This window comes from Myotis lucifugus, unplaced genomic scaffold (assembly GCF_000147115.1).
Source record: "Myotis lucifugus unplaced genomic scaffold, Myoluc2.0 scaffold_420, whole genome shotgun sequence".
Taxonomy (NCBI): domain Eukaryota; kingdom Metazoa; phylum Chordata; class Mammalia; order Chiroptera; family Vespertilionidae; genus Myotis; species Myotis lucifugus.
Window position 1 is genome coordinate 589840 of NW_005871468.1, and position 13977 is coordinate 603816.

At 52.6% G+C, this 13977-nt stretch overlaps 2 protein-coding genes across 2 annotated transcripts; both read right to left on the reverse strand.

Annotated features, from left to right (window-relative positions):
- Positions 1 to 1421: 1421 nt before the first annotated feature.
- RPL26 (ribosomal protein L26) lies at positions 1422 to 3941 on the reverse strand. The gene is made up of 3 exons (XM_014467966.2): positions 3782 to 3941; positions 2792 to 2964; positions 1422 to 1601 (listed from the first exon to the last, which is right to left on the reverse strand). The coding sequence occupies exons 2-3, from the start codon at positions 2957 to 2959 to the stop codon at positions 1437 to 1439; spliced, it is 333 nt and encodes a 110-aa protein (XP_014323452.1). The 5' UTR covers positions 2960 to 2964; positions 3782 to 3941; the 3' UTR covers positions 1422 to 1436.
- Positions 3942 to 7994: 4053 nt separating this feature from the next.
- Positions 7995 to 11453, reverse strand: RNF222 (ring finger protein 222). The gene is made up of 2 exons (XM_023743953.1): positions 11204 to 11453; positions 7995 to 10602 (listed from the first exon to the last, which is right to left on the reverse strand). The coding sequence occupies exon 2, from the start codon at positions 10573 to 10575 to the stop codon at positions 9934 to 9936; it is 642 nt and encodes a 213-aa protein (XP_023599721.1). The 5' UTR covers positions 10576 to 10602; positions 11204 to 11453; the 3' UTR covers positions 7995 to 9933.
- Between the last annotated feature and the right edge of the window lie 2524 nt (positions 11454 to 13977).

The window sequence follows — 13977 nt, forward strand, 5'->3', positions numbered from 1 at the left end:
CAACAGGTCTTACTGATCAATGTGGGGCATGTAATAAAAAATTACACTTTGGACCTAACCGGTTTAGCTCAGTGGATAGAGCATTGGCCTGCGGACCGAAAGGTCCTAGGTTTGATTCCAGTCAAGGGCATGTGCCTTGGTTGCAGGCACATCCCCAGTGGGAGGTGTGCAGGAGGCAGCTGACTGATGTTTCTCTCTCATTGATGTTTCTGACTATTCCTCTCCCTTCCTCTCTGTAAAAAAACCATCAAAAAAAAATATATATATATATATATTTATTTTAAAATGGCACTTTGGCCTGAGGAATTAGGAGCACAGAGCTGTTATACACTGTGATGGTGGCAAACTGTGAGGTTAAGGATAACATCAGGAGTTTGAACATGTTAGGTTTTAGATAACAATTAGATACCCAAGTTGAAAAATAGACAACTGGATTGGAGGTCTAGGTTGGAATCATCTGCAATTCCTAAGACTGGAATAAGAGATGACTACAAAGGCACAAACTGAGGCAGTATCATGACACTCGTAATCCAGGGGTAAAGAACATGGCAAAATGCCAATAGTGAATTGCAGGTGAAAGATATGCAGGTGTTTTACTGTATAGTCTTTTGACTTTTCTGCAGTGTAAAATTTAGATTTGTGGTTCCAACTTAAAATCTTACAAAATAAACACTTCAGTATCTAAACACTCACCAGGTGCCATTACCTTAATATTAAACGTAATTTTAAAAAACGGTAAGAAGGAAATTAGAGAGTAATATTGGAGAATTCGTATTAAAGTCCAGGACAGGCACCTGCTATGGGAATCCGACCACACTTTCTATCTCAGCTTAGATTATCGCTATTAATTTGATCCATCTTTGAGCTTCAGGTTCCCCCCATTAGCAAAGGGCTTAGTAGCTACTTTGCAGGGTTGTAAAGCTGCCTTGCTGCTCACTCAACAGTTTAATACACCAAAGCAAGCAGGGTATAAGCTCCATTTCATCTAAAAATTACCCCACTTCCTACATTTTAAGATCTGTTCATTGTTATTATTGACCAATCAGGTTACTAAGCTTTTGAGGAAAAAGTACTTTAAATATACACATATAATGATGGCTAAAGACCTTGATATTTTTTTTTTAATATATTTTATTGATTTTTTACAGAGAGGAAGGGATAGAGACAGAGAGTTAGAAACATCGATGAGAGATCAGCTGCCTCCTGCACATCTCCCACTGGGGATGTGCCCGCAACCCAGGTACATGCCCCCGACCGGAATCGAACCCGGGACCCCTCAGTCCACAGGCCGACGCTCTATCCACTGAGCCAAACCGGTTTCGGCAACCTTGATATTATTAGAATACTCAATTCACATCTAAAACCTATCTCCATGGGACTGTTCTATAAACAAGCACTCACATGTGGCAGCAATAGCTTTCATGCCCTTCTCCCCCTCACGCTTTCTCAAAAACACCTACCTTGCTGGGGTGAATGCCCACGTGAACAGTTGTCCCATTAGCTTTCTCCCGTTGCACTCGTTCAATGTAGATGACGTATTTCTTCCTGTAAACCTGGACTACTTTGCCAATTTGCTGCCCCTTGTAATGTCCTCGAACAACCTGAGTGCAGATTCAAATATAACAGAAATACGTAGATAAAAAACAAGATTAACCTTGTAAATCAGGAAACTATGAATCTTGTAAACATTAATCACTCTATCAGATCTATAGGACCTCTCCATTTTGAAAGCTTTAAATAGAAATGAGCTAGTAATTCTATCTCTAGCTTTAATTCATCTGCAAATAAACCACACCCCCAGAGCAATCTACAGTGATGGACTGTGCACCCTTGTAACTGATGGTTCACCATTAGTGGTGCGCTTGTTAAAAGCCCCTGGCTATTTGTAGCAAGTGGAAAACAAGGAAATTGTTATTCCATCTCAAAGGGAGCAGTAGGAACACGTATAGTAATTCACAACCCATTCAAGTGTCCAACCTAGTGCCAGCCAAAGGGTGGGCAGCAGCACGTATTTAAGGAAACAAACCACTTCTTCCCCAAAGGTTAACCGACACAGTCTTCTACCCAGGAACCCCCAGCTTGTCAGGAGGCAACCCACAGTGCTTCTGGACAGACGCGTCTTTCCAACTGCACACTTTCTTGCATTAAGAGATGCTGAAAGCAGAAGGCTGACTCCCAAAGCTAATGGCACTGTTTGCACCTGCCGGTGGCTGTTCTCAATCCCTACCACTATTTGGGAACCAGTTTCATTTACTTGACTGGGCGCTATCCTCATGAAATGTTATTGCCCACACGCAAGCCACTTTAGAGACTGCGTAAAGCCTTGCTGCAGGTTACTGCTAAGAAACATTCATAGCAATTTCCACTTGCATAGATTTGACACATAATTTTCTAGCAAACTCAATCAATCACATGCAGCCATGGTTGTTAGATTAGAACCTCTGAATTTAAAAAAATCATTAAATTTATTGGGGTGACAGGTATCTGGATTGTGATTCAAAGACTGTTCACGGGTCCTCAAAAGCCTCTTCCATGGCCAAACATAGCGAGAAAAAGATAAACCCAAATGTTCTAGTTCTGACTCTCTTTCTTGCTCTTCTGTTGAATCCTGGCTGGACCTGATGCCTGGATCCACTGACTTTCACCACAGAGTGAAAGGCGGCATCCCTTTTGTTCGTTTCCCGTCCCTGGCTCGGCTTCTGTGATCCTGCTCGGGAACAACTGTCTGCGATGCCTCGCTCTCAGGACGCAGCCCCTTTTCTAGGCCAAGTGACCCCAACACAGCACATACCTGGACCTCGTCATCCTTTCGGATGGGCATGGACCGAACATTGTACTTCTGTCTCAGCTCCTTGGAAAGAGGAGACGACATGATCTTCCTTCGAATGTGGGAAGGTGCATTGAAATGCCTTTTACGGTTCTTGCTCCGGTCAGAAGTCACAAAGGGGTTGAACTTCATTTTGACTAAATAAAAAGTTAAAAAAAAGGGGGAGGGGGGGGCGTAAATGACCAAAACCCCAGTCACTTTCCAAACAAGTAACGGCAACCATTTCACCCTGAAAGTTGAGAATGCTCACAGAAACTGTCGGGTTAACTCCATCACAAACTACTTAACCTAACGGGCCATCGACTGAGGCTTGAAATTCTAAATATTTTGCTTTACTGATACAATTCCAACGTTTGTTTATGCAATAAAATATTTTCCATTAGTAACACAATTGTTTTAGTTATTAAATTTCTTGTTTACACTCTCCAACTCCTTAAGTCCTGCGACAGGGCTTTCATTTCTAATGCATTAGGGCAAAGCTGACAACTCCGTTCTTCAAAAATCACGTTTGAGAAACACCAACCAGCGATAATCTTACACGGGCTTGATGAACACACTCGGCTCCCTCCAGAATGAACCAGGCCACCCACCCGGAACCGGGAAAATGCAGATCTCAGGCCCCAAATACCTTCCAGTGGGCGGGCACGGCTTGAAATTCCGTGGCTTTACTAACAGTTACTTCGAGACCATTCTTTAGAAACTACACTGCCTGGACCTGACTCCATATCCACAGGCCCTCTCCCTCCACCTCCGTTTCCGAATCCCAAAATCCTCTTTCCCTTCCCCGGCCAGACGGCCCCGGAGCTAGTGGGAAAACAGGCGGAAACCATCTTGGACCCTCTCCCTGGCTGCTACTCGGCCGCTGAGAGAGTATTGGGGATCCCGAAGTCAAGAGCCCCCGAGCCCAACCACGGATGGCTGCGGATTACACGCGCTTTCCCCGCATATCCTCACCCGCTGGCGCTCCTACGATGGCCGCAAGAGGGAAGAGACCCACACGCTGTTTCCGGTTCTGTAAGTTCACGAGAGATCTCGCGAGACCGAGGTCTAGAGCGAGAGAGGCGCGGAGTTTGAACGAGAAGAGGAAACTGGGGGGAAATTGATGACTAGTGCCACCTCTCGCCTAGGAGGGGAACTGCGAAGGACTACAAAACTCCCTTTTCAAGGTCCTGGGTCCTTTTTTCGGAGCTCTGGGTTCTGCAGCTGGTTGGTGCTTCTCAAACGTGATGTTTGAAGAACTGAGTTGTCAGCTTTGCCCTAATGCATTAGAAATAAAAGCCCTGTCGCAGGACTTAAGGAGTTGGGGAGTGTAAGGAGAGGATCGTTCCCCGGCGAGTGGCGGGGACTGCTCAGGGTCGGACTGCTCCAGTGGCTGCTGGGAAAACGAACGGCCCCAGGGGACCCCTGTCCCTTCACTCCTGAGCGCCCGGGCAGCGGACACTCCATTATTCCGCAAAGGACAGGTGCTATCTTTGACCGCCAGGTGGCGCTGGGACTCTAGCTGGCCGGTCACCCCGCTCACCTGACCACACCGTCCCTTCCCAGCTAAAGGCGTGGGCGTGTCGAGTGCGCTGGTCCTTGAACACGCCCTGAGCGGACGCCGCTGCCGCCCACACCCCACGGCGGGTGCTGAAGGTGCCTCCCGGCTCGCCCCAGATTTCGTCCGGGCGGGCGAGGGGCCGTCCGAGGACGGGGGCCACAGATCAGCCTCCCACTCCGCTCAACTGGCCAGAACCAGCGTTTCTCACCAGCCTGCAGGTGGTGCCGAGGTGCCGGGCCTCGACCGCACTTGGAAGGAGCCTGGTGTGCGGAAGCGTCTCCTTGCGCGAGCTGCGCCCCTTTCTGCACTTCACCTCCGGTCGTTCAGTCCAGGATCGGATGGAAGCGGGGCGGGGCGGAGGTTGGGGGGGCGGGGGTGTGGAGAGGGGCGCTCCTGGAGGCTAAGGAATTGCAGTGCCGAGCGGACGTCAGCCCGCCGCGCACCTGCAGGGGCCCGGATGCTTTTGCGTGAATAACACAGGTGTGTGCCGCGGGGAGGCCGACTTCATATCACAGGAGATGAGCTTGCCGAGCGCTGGGGCCATTTTTCTACTCCCTTTACATTGTTAGGTCCTTTAATACACTAAGTACCCGCGTGATGCTGGTGGTGGTGTTGTCCCCATTTTACAGATGGGGACACTGAGCCACAGGACACCGGGAGGGACTTGCGCAGGGCTATACAGAAGCCACAGGTTATAGACGAACCCGTGCAGGCTGGCTTCCCAGCCCCTCTGCTAACTGTATAAAGTCCCAATTGCGGGAGCCCATTAGGTCGAGTCAGGGAGTGAGGAACCATGCACGTGAGGCCCAGAGTAGTCAGTAGAGAACATGTGTTTTCATGACTTCAAATAGTCGCAGATTTTACTTATAATTTAAGAATTCAGTGGGAATTACTCTGCGATTCGTTTCAACAAATGTTTATGGAGCATCTTTCACGGGCCAGCCTCGAACTGGACTCCGGAGCTACACAAGGAAATTAGCCAAAGTTCGTGCCTGCAGGAAGCGCCTGTGTAAGACAGAGATAAGCAATGAAATCCACAGTCCCAGGATCCCAGGAGGGGTGCCGGCTGAGCCCCGGAGCCCTGGGTGCCCTGGGTGCCCTGGGTGCTTCTGTGCTTGTGCCCCGGGAGCGGGAGGGAGCGCTGGGGTCAGGGAAGGCTTCTGGGTGAGGTCATCCTTGCCTGAGTTTTGAGGAAACATAACATTAGCTCACCAGGCGGTGGGACTGGCTTTAGGGAAGGCATGGCGGTGCGAAGCAGCGTGACCACACATTGTCTCCAGGTGCCAGCGTGAGAGGCGGTCAGAGGGAAGGCACAGGGCCCTGGCCCAGACCCCACCAGCAATGAATGGCTCCTTTACTCGGCAGTCCTAGACTGTGCAAGTATATATTAGCGTAAAGTTGATTATGATACGTTAAGCAAAAATTTTAACTTCCACCGCTGAAAGTTTTTTTGTTTGTTTGTCTTTAAAAAAGAATGTATTGGGCCATTGCTAACAAGAAAAAGCAGGTTGTGGGCATGAAGTCTAAACCACCAGTAGCAGTGCCAGGTGGGAAAGACAATATGTCCGCAGCCCTGGAATTGAGGACTTTTTTGTTGTTGTTAATCCTCATCCGAGGATATTTTTCCATTGATTTTTAGAGAGAGTGGAAGAGAGAGGGAAAGACAGAGAGAAATACATTGATTGGTTGCCTCCTGCATGCGCCCTGACCAGGGCCTGGGCCGGGGAGGAGCCTGCAACCTATGTACATGCCCTTGATCAGATTTGAACACGGAACCCTTTGGTCCACAGGCTGATGCTCTATCCACTGAGCCAAACTGGCCAGGGCTGCTGACTTTTTTTAAAACATCAGGTGGCGTCCGGCTGGCATGGCTCAGTGGTTGGTTGAGCGTGGACCTATGAACCAGGAGATCACAGTTTGATTCCCAGTCAGGGCATATGCCTGGGTAGTGGGCTTGATCACCAGCGTGGGATCCCCAGGGGGCAGCCGATCTATAATTCTCATCACTGATGTTTCTATCTTTCCCTCTCCCTTCCTCTCTGAAATCAATAAAAATATATTTAAAAATTAATAAAGAAAATTGTATTAAAAAATAGAATAAGACATCAGGCAGGGGGGAGAAAGGTGTAAGTTGCTTTGAAAATTCACATTGGCTGCAGATAAGGTTGGTGGAATAAGGTGATGAATGGGCAACAGTCTGAAAAGCTCATGTGTGAGCAAGAATGGAGGCTCCTGGGGTGGGTGCAGTGGTGCCTGGCAGAAATAGCCGCCTGGGAGTTAAACACCAACATGCACTCGGGAAGATAAGCCATCTTGTTGCTTTGCCCTGCAGTTGTTAACTGATCAACCCCTTCTTGTCTCTACCTTCCACCCTGTTGTAATTTAATTTAGGACAGCTCAGAATTTTCTCCTTATCAAATGGGAGGTGGCTGTGGTGTGTGTGTGGGGGGGGGGGGGGGAGAGTAAGAGTCTACATTTAGCCGCAGGCCTCCACCCATCTGTCTGTCTTTCCATCTAATGGTATTTTCCTGTAGTGCCCTGACCCCAGGGTGGTTGCTTAAAACAAAAGGTTTTATTTGAGGAAGGGAAGGGAGGGTAGAGAAGAATAAAATCAAGCACATTAAATGATGGGGCCCAAAGGAATCCATGGGCACTTGGGAACACTGAGAACATTAAACTTTTTACCTCGTTCCTGGGGTGCCTGGTAAGCATAAGATGTCACGCCTCTAACCGGACAAACCAGCCGCACACACTCTGGAACCAAAGCGCCAGCCGTGTGTCAGCTTTCAGTGTTCCTGGGGACGGTACCGGGACCCGGCAGTGGGTGTGTTCACTGCAGAGATCTTTTGCTGTCTCATAAGATGTTTCAATTTAATTTTCAAATAAGTAATATGTTTACTTGGTTCAAAAATCACCAAGTGTTAAAGGAAAAATCCCCCCTCTCGTAGCATCATTTTCTCTAACCCTCCCACCACTCATCACATAGTTTTTTGTGTCTTTTTTAAGTTCTTTATGCAGGAATAAGCCAGTGGAATCATTGCCCCACTTTCTACACACATTGTAGGACCTGATGGCCAGGGCTCCACACCTTGCTTTTTCCCGTCGGCCACTGTGTCCTGGAGCCTTTTCATGTCAGGTCATAGACGTCTTCCTTGTTCTTTTTAAGATTTACAGCCAGTTCCATTGATTGGCATGTGGCTTTCCCCGGCGGTTTGTTATTGTGAACAACTGCAGTTACATAACATTGTGCCTCTGTCACTGCCCGTGTATGCACGTATGTCTGTAGGATACATTCCTAGATCAGGAATTGGTGGGTCAACCGGACATTTTGACAGATAATGTCAAACTTCCCATCCTAGGGGCTTTATCCATATGCATGCCCACCACCTCACCGGCTTCTCCTCAGCTTGGTCAGCTGCGTGGGCTCTGAGACTTCCGGGTTTGACGAGCTAATCGGTGAGAACGGGCATGCCCGGAGAATATTTGCATCTCCTTCACAAGTGTGGCCGAATAAACGTTTAGGAGCCACTTGCATTCGCATTTTCGGATTGTCTTTCCCACCTAAAGTGAATTATCTTAAAAGCCCAAGCTCGGAGCTTCCCCCCTGCATTTGCAATGTCTCTGGAATCTTTGAGAAAATATATACCTTTATTTTTAAAAATAGCTTTTGACATTCTTTGAAAATAAGAGGAGTGCCATCTACAAGCCACTGCTGGACAATATGAAAACACGACAGGTATTTTGAAATTAAGTTTTGACAAACAACAGAATCTAAAATCAGGTCCCCAGAAATTCACGACACTGTTTAAAGCAGCCTGGCTTGAGTTTGGTAAAACAGACTCGTTAGAGTCTTTTTGTACATGTAACATTTGTTTTCCTGTAATAAATATTTTCCCCATGGATCCCAACTGTCTTCCCCAAACAGCACTATGCTCTTCTCGGGTCTTGAAAAGGGCGTCCAGAAGTCCAACCCTCCCCGTGTCCAGAATGCTCCCGATAGCATGGGTCCCACTCCCTGACGGTCCCAGAGGACAACCGCTGGAGGGGTTTGGGAGCCAGGTCAGAGGCAGCGTGCTATTTCTTTCCCCACAGGCAGCAAACTGCCCAGAGAGGTATAGGTTGTGGAGGGCTCGGCTGTCCGCACACCTGGACTGCAAACAACCACCGGTTTGAGCAAATAGCTGGAGGTTGTTTGTGTTTTAATCCTAAAATGAATGTAAGAGTGCGGCCCAGTGACTTCTGGGCCTTCGTAAACAGAAAATAGTTGTTCCCGAACGGCTTGCTCCCTAGTGGTCCTCATCAGGGGTCCCCAGCGCCGTCCAGGGTGGGGTCCCCAGGTGACGAAGCCTCGCCCAGTGGCTGACAGCACCTGCGTTTCAGGATGCAGTCGAGGCCGTGGTGTCCCTGACAAGCACATCTGCTGTCTTCCCCGCCCTTCCTCACCCAGCCCAGCCTGGGAATGAATCCACCTCGGAAACTGGCCCAGCTGGTGTGGCCTCTGATGAGTGGTTGGGTCATGAGGAGGCGGCCTTGGGCTGGGAGAGGTGGGAGCCCCAGGGGTTAATTTGCCCGCATAGTTCGCAGCTGATTCAAGTCTCGGCCATTAGGCTTCTGCACTCCTCGTCTTCCTGTCCATCCTTGACAACCCAAGACTCCACATGCGGACCCTTCCTTGGGCCCGGGAGGCGTGGGGGGCCCTCCGGCTGTGTGCGCGGGCCGTTCCGCTGGCCTCGCCGCTGTCAGCAAACGCCTGTTTCCCAGCGTGGCCCCTGCTCCCAGGAAGACCTTCGTCTGTTCCTTCCCCCCAAAACCCTGGGCCCCAGCCTCTGAGGTCAGCTACTTCCTCGGGGAGGTCACCTCCCAGGCTGGCGATTTGGGGGTCCGGCTGTGAGGGTCAGGGCTGGGCGCTGAGATTCTGGGGAGCACGTGTGCTTTGGGCCCCTTCTGTTTGTGAGATCAGACTAGAGACTCCTGGGTGGGAGTTCTGACCCGGCCGCGTCCCGCCATCGGGCCCCCATCCAGCAGAACTCCTTGTCCCCGAGAGGGAGCCCCACCTGGAGCAGGTGGGTCACTGGCAGGTGAGAACACCCCAGGGCTGGCCACCCCGCGGAGGGGCCGCACCCGTCTTCCCACCTGGCCCAGCCCCGGCCTGGAGGGAGGAGAGAGCATCTGCGGGGGCTCCTGGGCTTGTTTCTGGGCAGAGGCTTCCATCTCACATGTGACCCTGACCCAGAACCTGCAGTTTCCATCTCAGTCTAGAGCTCAGGTGCTCAGCTCAGCTCCGGCCTCGGAGATCGCCAGCCCTGGCTTCCCCGTCATGCCCAACCCGGCTGGGAGCAGGGAGCTGGAGGCCAGGCGATGCCACCACACCTCCGGTGAGCACCATCCTGACGCCCTCCCTCTGCTCCCCGTCTCCCCTCTGCCCACCGCACCTCAGGGCCTGCGTCTGCCCTGGGGCCCCCTGCCCCGCCCAGGTCGTGGCCAGCCGGTGGGGAGGCGTGGATGGGGCAGCTTCCAGAGTCGCCCTCAGCCCGGCCTCGCTGGGTGGCCCTGCAGGTGCCTCCTCTCACGCCTGCTTCCTCACCAGCAGCACCCAGGGCAAGATGGCAGCGACCACCGCCACCACGGCGATGAGGGTGATGAGCAGGAGGGCCCGGGAGCGGCAGCAGAAGGACCGGGTGGAGCGGGGCGCCGGGGACGCCTCGGAGAGCTCGGCCAGGCTGCGGCGCGGCAGGACGCTGTCCTGCTCCCCCAGGGGCATCCCGTGGCGGCTGATGATGAAGATCTGAGGCTCCCGGGGCAGGCTGGGCAGTAAGTCCAAGGGCAGCTGGGGACTCTGGCTGGGGGACGCCCTCCAGACGAGCTGGGAGCCGGCCGTGGGGTGGGTGTGGCCCCCGGGGCGCTGGCCCCCCGGCGGCCCAGGGGGGCAGGCCCGTGGCACGGCCAGCGTCTGTGCGCTCTTGTCCAGCATGGAGGGCCAGCGGGAGCTCTTCTTGCTGAGGAAGGTGACGTAGCGGCAGATGGGGCAGACGATGGTCCTCTGCACCTGCCCGTCCACGCGGGTGGAGAGCAGGTACTTGACCAGACAGTCATGGCAGAACACGTGGCCGCAGCTCAGCGTCCGGCTGGCGCCCTCCAGGTCGCGGAACTTCTCGTAGCACACGGGGCACTCGCTGCCCGAGCTGTCCTTGCTCTCCCCTTCGGACATGGCCGCTCCGGGGAGGCAGGGCCTCAGCTGCGGGCGGGAAAAGCCGTGGGCGTTAGTGCCATTGCCCCCCTTCACTCCCTCCCTCATCCCTGCTACACCCCTGCTCCCCCTGCTCCTTCCCTTTCTCCTCTCCTCCCCCCCTTCCCCATCCTCTCCTGCTGCTCCTCCTCAGTGGCCTGCCTGAATCCAACCAAGACCGAGAGCTGAGACCCTGGGGAAGAGACCAGGGTGCTCCTGGAAGGGGGGCTGGGAGACAGATAGTGAGAGATGCCGGCCCAGCCACCGCGGACTCTGGAGGGAGGCACGGAGTGTGATGAAGGTGCAGCCTCCCTGGCCCCTCACCTCCCGCCTGACACACACACAGGGTGAGGTCACCGCACCTTCCTGGTTCCTCCCAGGAAGTGAAGGCAGGAGACCCAGGGCCCAGGGGAAGCGGGTGGCTGCGTGGCCGCTGCCCCAGCCTCAGTCCAGGCCCCCGTGTGGGCCTGTGCCCTGTTTTCCAGAAAAGCCTCTGCTGCCCCTCCGTCTCCTGCTCAGCGGCTGCCCGATCCACTGGTCTGTGTCCAGCCCCGGGTGGCATTCCTCTGTGCTGCGTGCGGCTGTTTTGAAAATAAAGCGCAGAACTTACACATCCAAACGCCTGCAGGCCGTCTGCGTGGTCATGTCAGGGAGCCGTGGGCTCATCCTCCGCCTGCCACGGCTCAGTCGTTCGAATTCCGGGCGGGCGGGCGGCCTCGGAGCTGCTGATGCACCTGCGGAGCCCGAGGTTCGGCCTGTGAGTGTGTCTGGTCTTGTGAAGGCGGCCGAAGCCCTGGGAGCCAAGCCTGGTGGGGAAGGACATGAGTGCTAAGTGGCAGGGAACTGTTTTAAACCAAAGGTCTGAGTCGCCACGAGGTACAATGTGGGTTTTAAATATTATCTGAGAGGAAAGGAGAGGCTCCCAAAAATGTTCTCAGGGCGGGGCCGGCGTGGCTCAGTGGTTGAGCGTTGATCTAAGGGACCAGGAAGGTCACGGTTCCATTTCCCGGGTCAGGCCACACGCCCAGGTTGTGGGCTCGATCCCCAGTGTGGGATGTGCAGGAGGCAGCCCTTCAACGATTCTCTCACATCATTGATGTTTCCATCTCTCTTCCCTTTTCTCTCTGAACTCAATAAAAATATATTTCATAAAATGTTTTCAGCAATGGCCGAATTGTTGGATTAAGTGCACAGCTTTCCAAGATGATGATCTTGAAGGGAAACACCCGTTTGGGCATTTGGTGAGGTCCATGTGTCCTCACTGAAAAGTCCCCAGTGTTGCCCTAGCCGGCTTGGCTCAGTGGATAGAGCGTCGGCCTGCGGACTGAAGGGGCCGGGGTTTGAGTCCAGTCAAAGACACGTGACTGGGTTTTGGGCTCAATCCCCATCTTCACTGGTATATCCTTTCATCAATGACATTAGTCTCCTTCCATCTACCCAATTACTCAACAAATACTTATTGAATGCCTGCAGCTTGCTAGGTGTTGAGCTAGGCACTGACGATAGCAGAGATCAAGAAAGTCCTTCAGTGCACCTATGGATGAGGACAGTGGGTAGGGAGTGAGGGCAGAGGGTGAGGTTGGAACTGGGTGGAGGGGAGTTATGGTGGGAAAAAAGAGTAACTAATGTAAATCTGAACAATAAAGATTTAATTAAAAAAAAAAAGAAAGTCCTTCATAAAGTTTTAGAGCCTAATGGACATTTATAAACTTTCTTGGAAAAATATTTTCTTTTTTCAAAAAAAAAAACAAGGAGGAATGATGCTCAATAGCTTAAATTGTTTGGGTAACTGAGAGGTAGGCATCAAGATAGGCAAGAGAATTAATGCAGAGAGATGAGAAAGAGTGGATGGGAGGGGGAGAGAGGGGGGAGGAGAGAGAGAGAGAGAGAGAGAGAGAGAGAGATATTGATTGGTTGCCTCCCACAACTGCCCTGACTGGTGCCGGAGATTGAGCCTGCAACCAAGGTACATGCCCTTGACTGGAATCGAACCCGGGACCCTTCAGCCTGAGGGCCCGCTCTAACCCCTGAACCAAACCGGCCACGGCAAATCTAGTTTTATAGGTGCAGAGAGGAGGAAGTGACTTGGAAAGGTGATGGAGAGGGAGATGGCAGAGAGGAGGGAGGAAGGAAAGGAGAGAGAGAGAGTGAGAGAGAGAGAGAGAGAGAGAGAGAGAGAGAGAGAGAGAGAAGGTTCCATAGATGAGATAAAGAACATTATTAGAATCAATTAATAGATTGAATAGATATTAGCCGCGTCAGGAGCACTATCCTCTTGGGATCAGCAGCGGTGGGAAAAGAGACTCCTCCATGTGAGTTTGTGAAAAAGTAAAAGGGATTCACAGGATGGGAAAGACGTCCCCTTCTCACCGCCGGCCTCTCGGGCATCCTTCCTCCTCCGTGCGCTGCAGGAGAGGCGTGTCATTCTCGCCAGACGCTGCCGCCCTCCTTCCCACCTCCTACCGCCCTCTCTCAGTCTCTCTGGCCTCTCCCTCCTGGGTCCCTCCCCTTCCCTTCATTTCACTTCGTACTGTATCCTGGAGTTCTTCTCAGGGGCTGACTGTCTGGGTGCTGGGGCGGGGAGGGGAGAGGGTAGCAGAGATGCAGGGGCAGCTCTGCTCGGGCACAACTCACTAGATCACAATGCCAGGCATTCCCGCCACAGGCTCTCCCAGCGGCGCTTCAGGAACCGGCGGGAGAGGAGGCTGGAGTCTCCAGGTGAGGTGGGCCCAGAGCGGAGCTAATAATAGATAATTACAACAGCGACTGTTTGTTGGACACTAATTATGTGCTTGGCATCTTGCGTTCCTTCCTCATTTAGTCCTGACAACTCTGGGAGGTGGGTATTATCTCCATGTCACAGGTGAGGGAAGGAGGCTCGGGGCTGAGGCTAAGCAGCTCGGTCAGAGTCACACTGCCAGCCCCGGGCAGCCCTGCTGTGTACCGCTGCCCCCCCCCGCCCCCCTGCCCCCCGCCCCCCGCCCCCCGCAAGGGCTTGGATGTTCCTCCGTGGGGGGGCGTTCAAGACCCTGATCCAGGGAGTAGGTGGAGAATGGAGAGGAAGAGAGCAGAATAGGATGTCCCATGCCTTCAGGCGTCTACAGAGGCATCGATTTATCTAGCATCCCGGGGGTGGAAAGCCCCCAACCAGAGCCTCCCACCCCACTTTGTGTACATTTAGATGGGTACGGTTTTTGTTGGCATGTCAGTCAGGACCCTCACTCATAAAAGTAGGTTTTATATATCCGAATAGATGAAGACGCATTCCGGTAGGAAAAGGGGCTGCCTTCAGGCTCCCTCTCTCCGAGGGACTCTGAACAGGAGCTGCCACTCTCAGTGCCCTGGGGTCTAGGGAAAGAACAAGGCTTGACCCAGGGGAGCCTG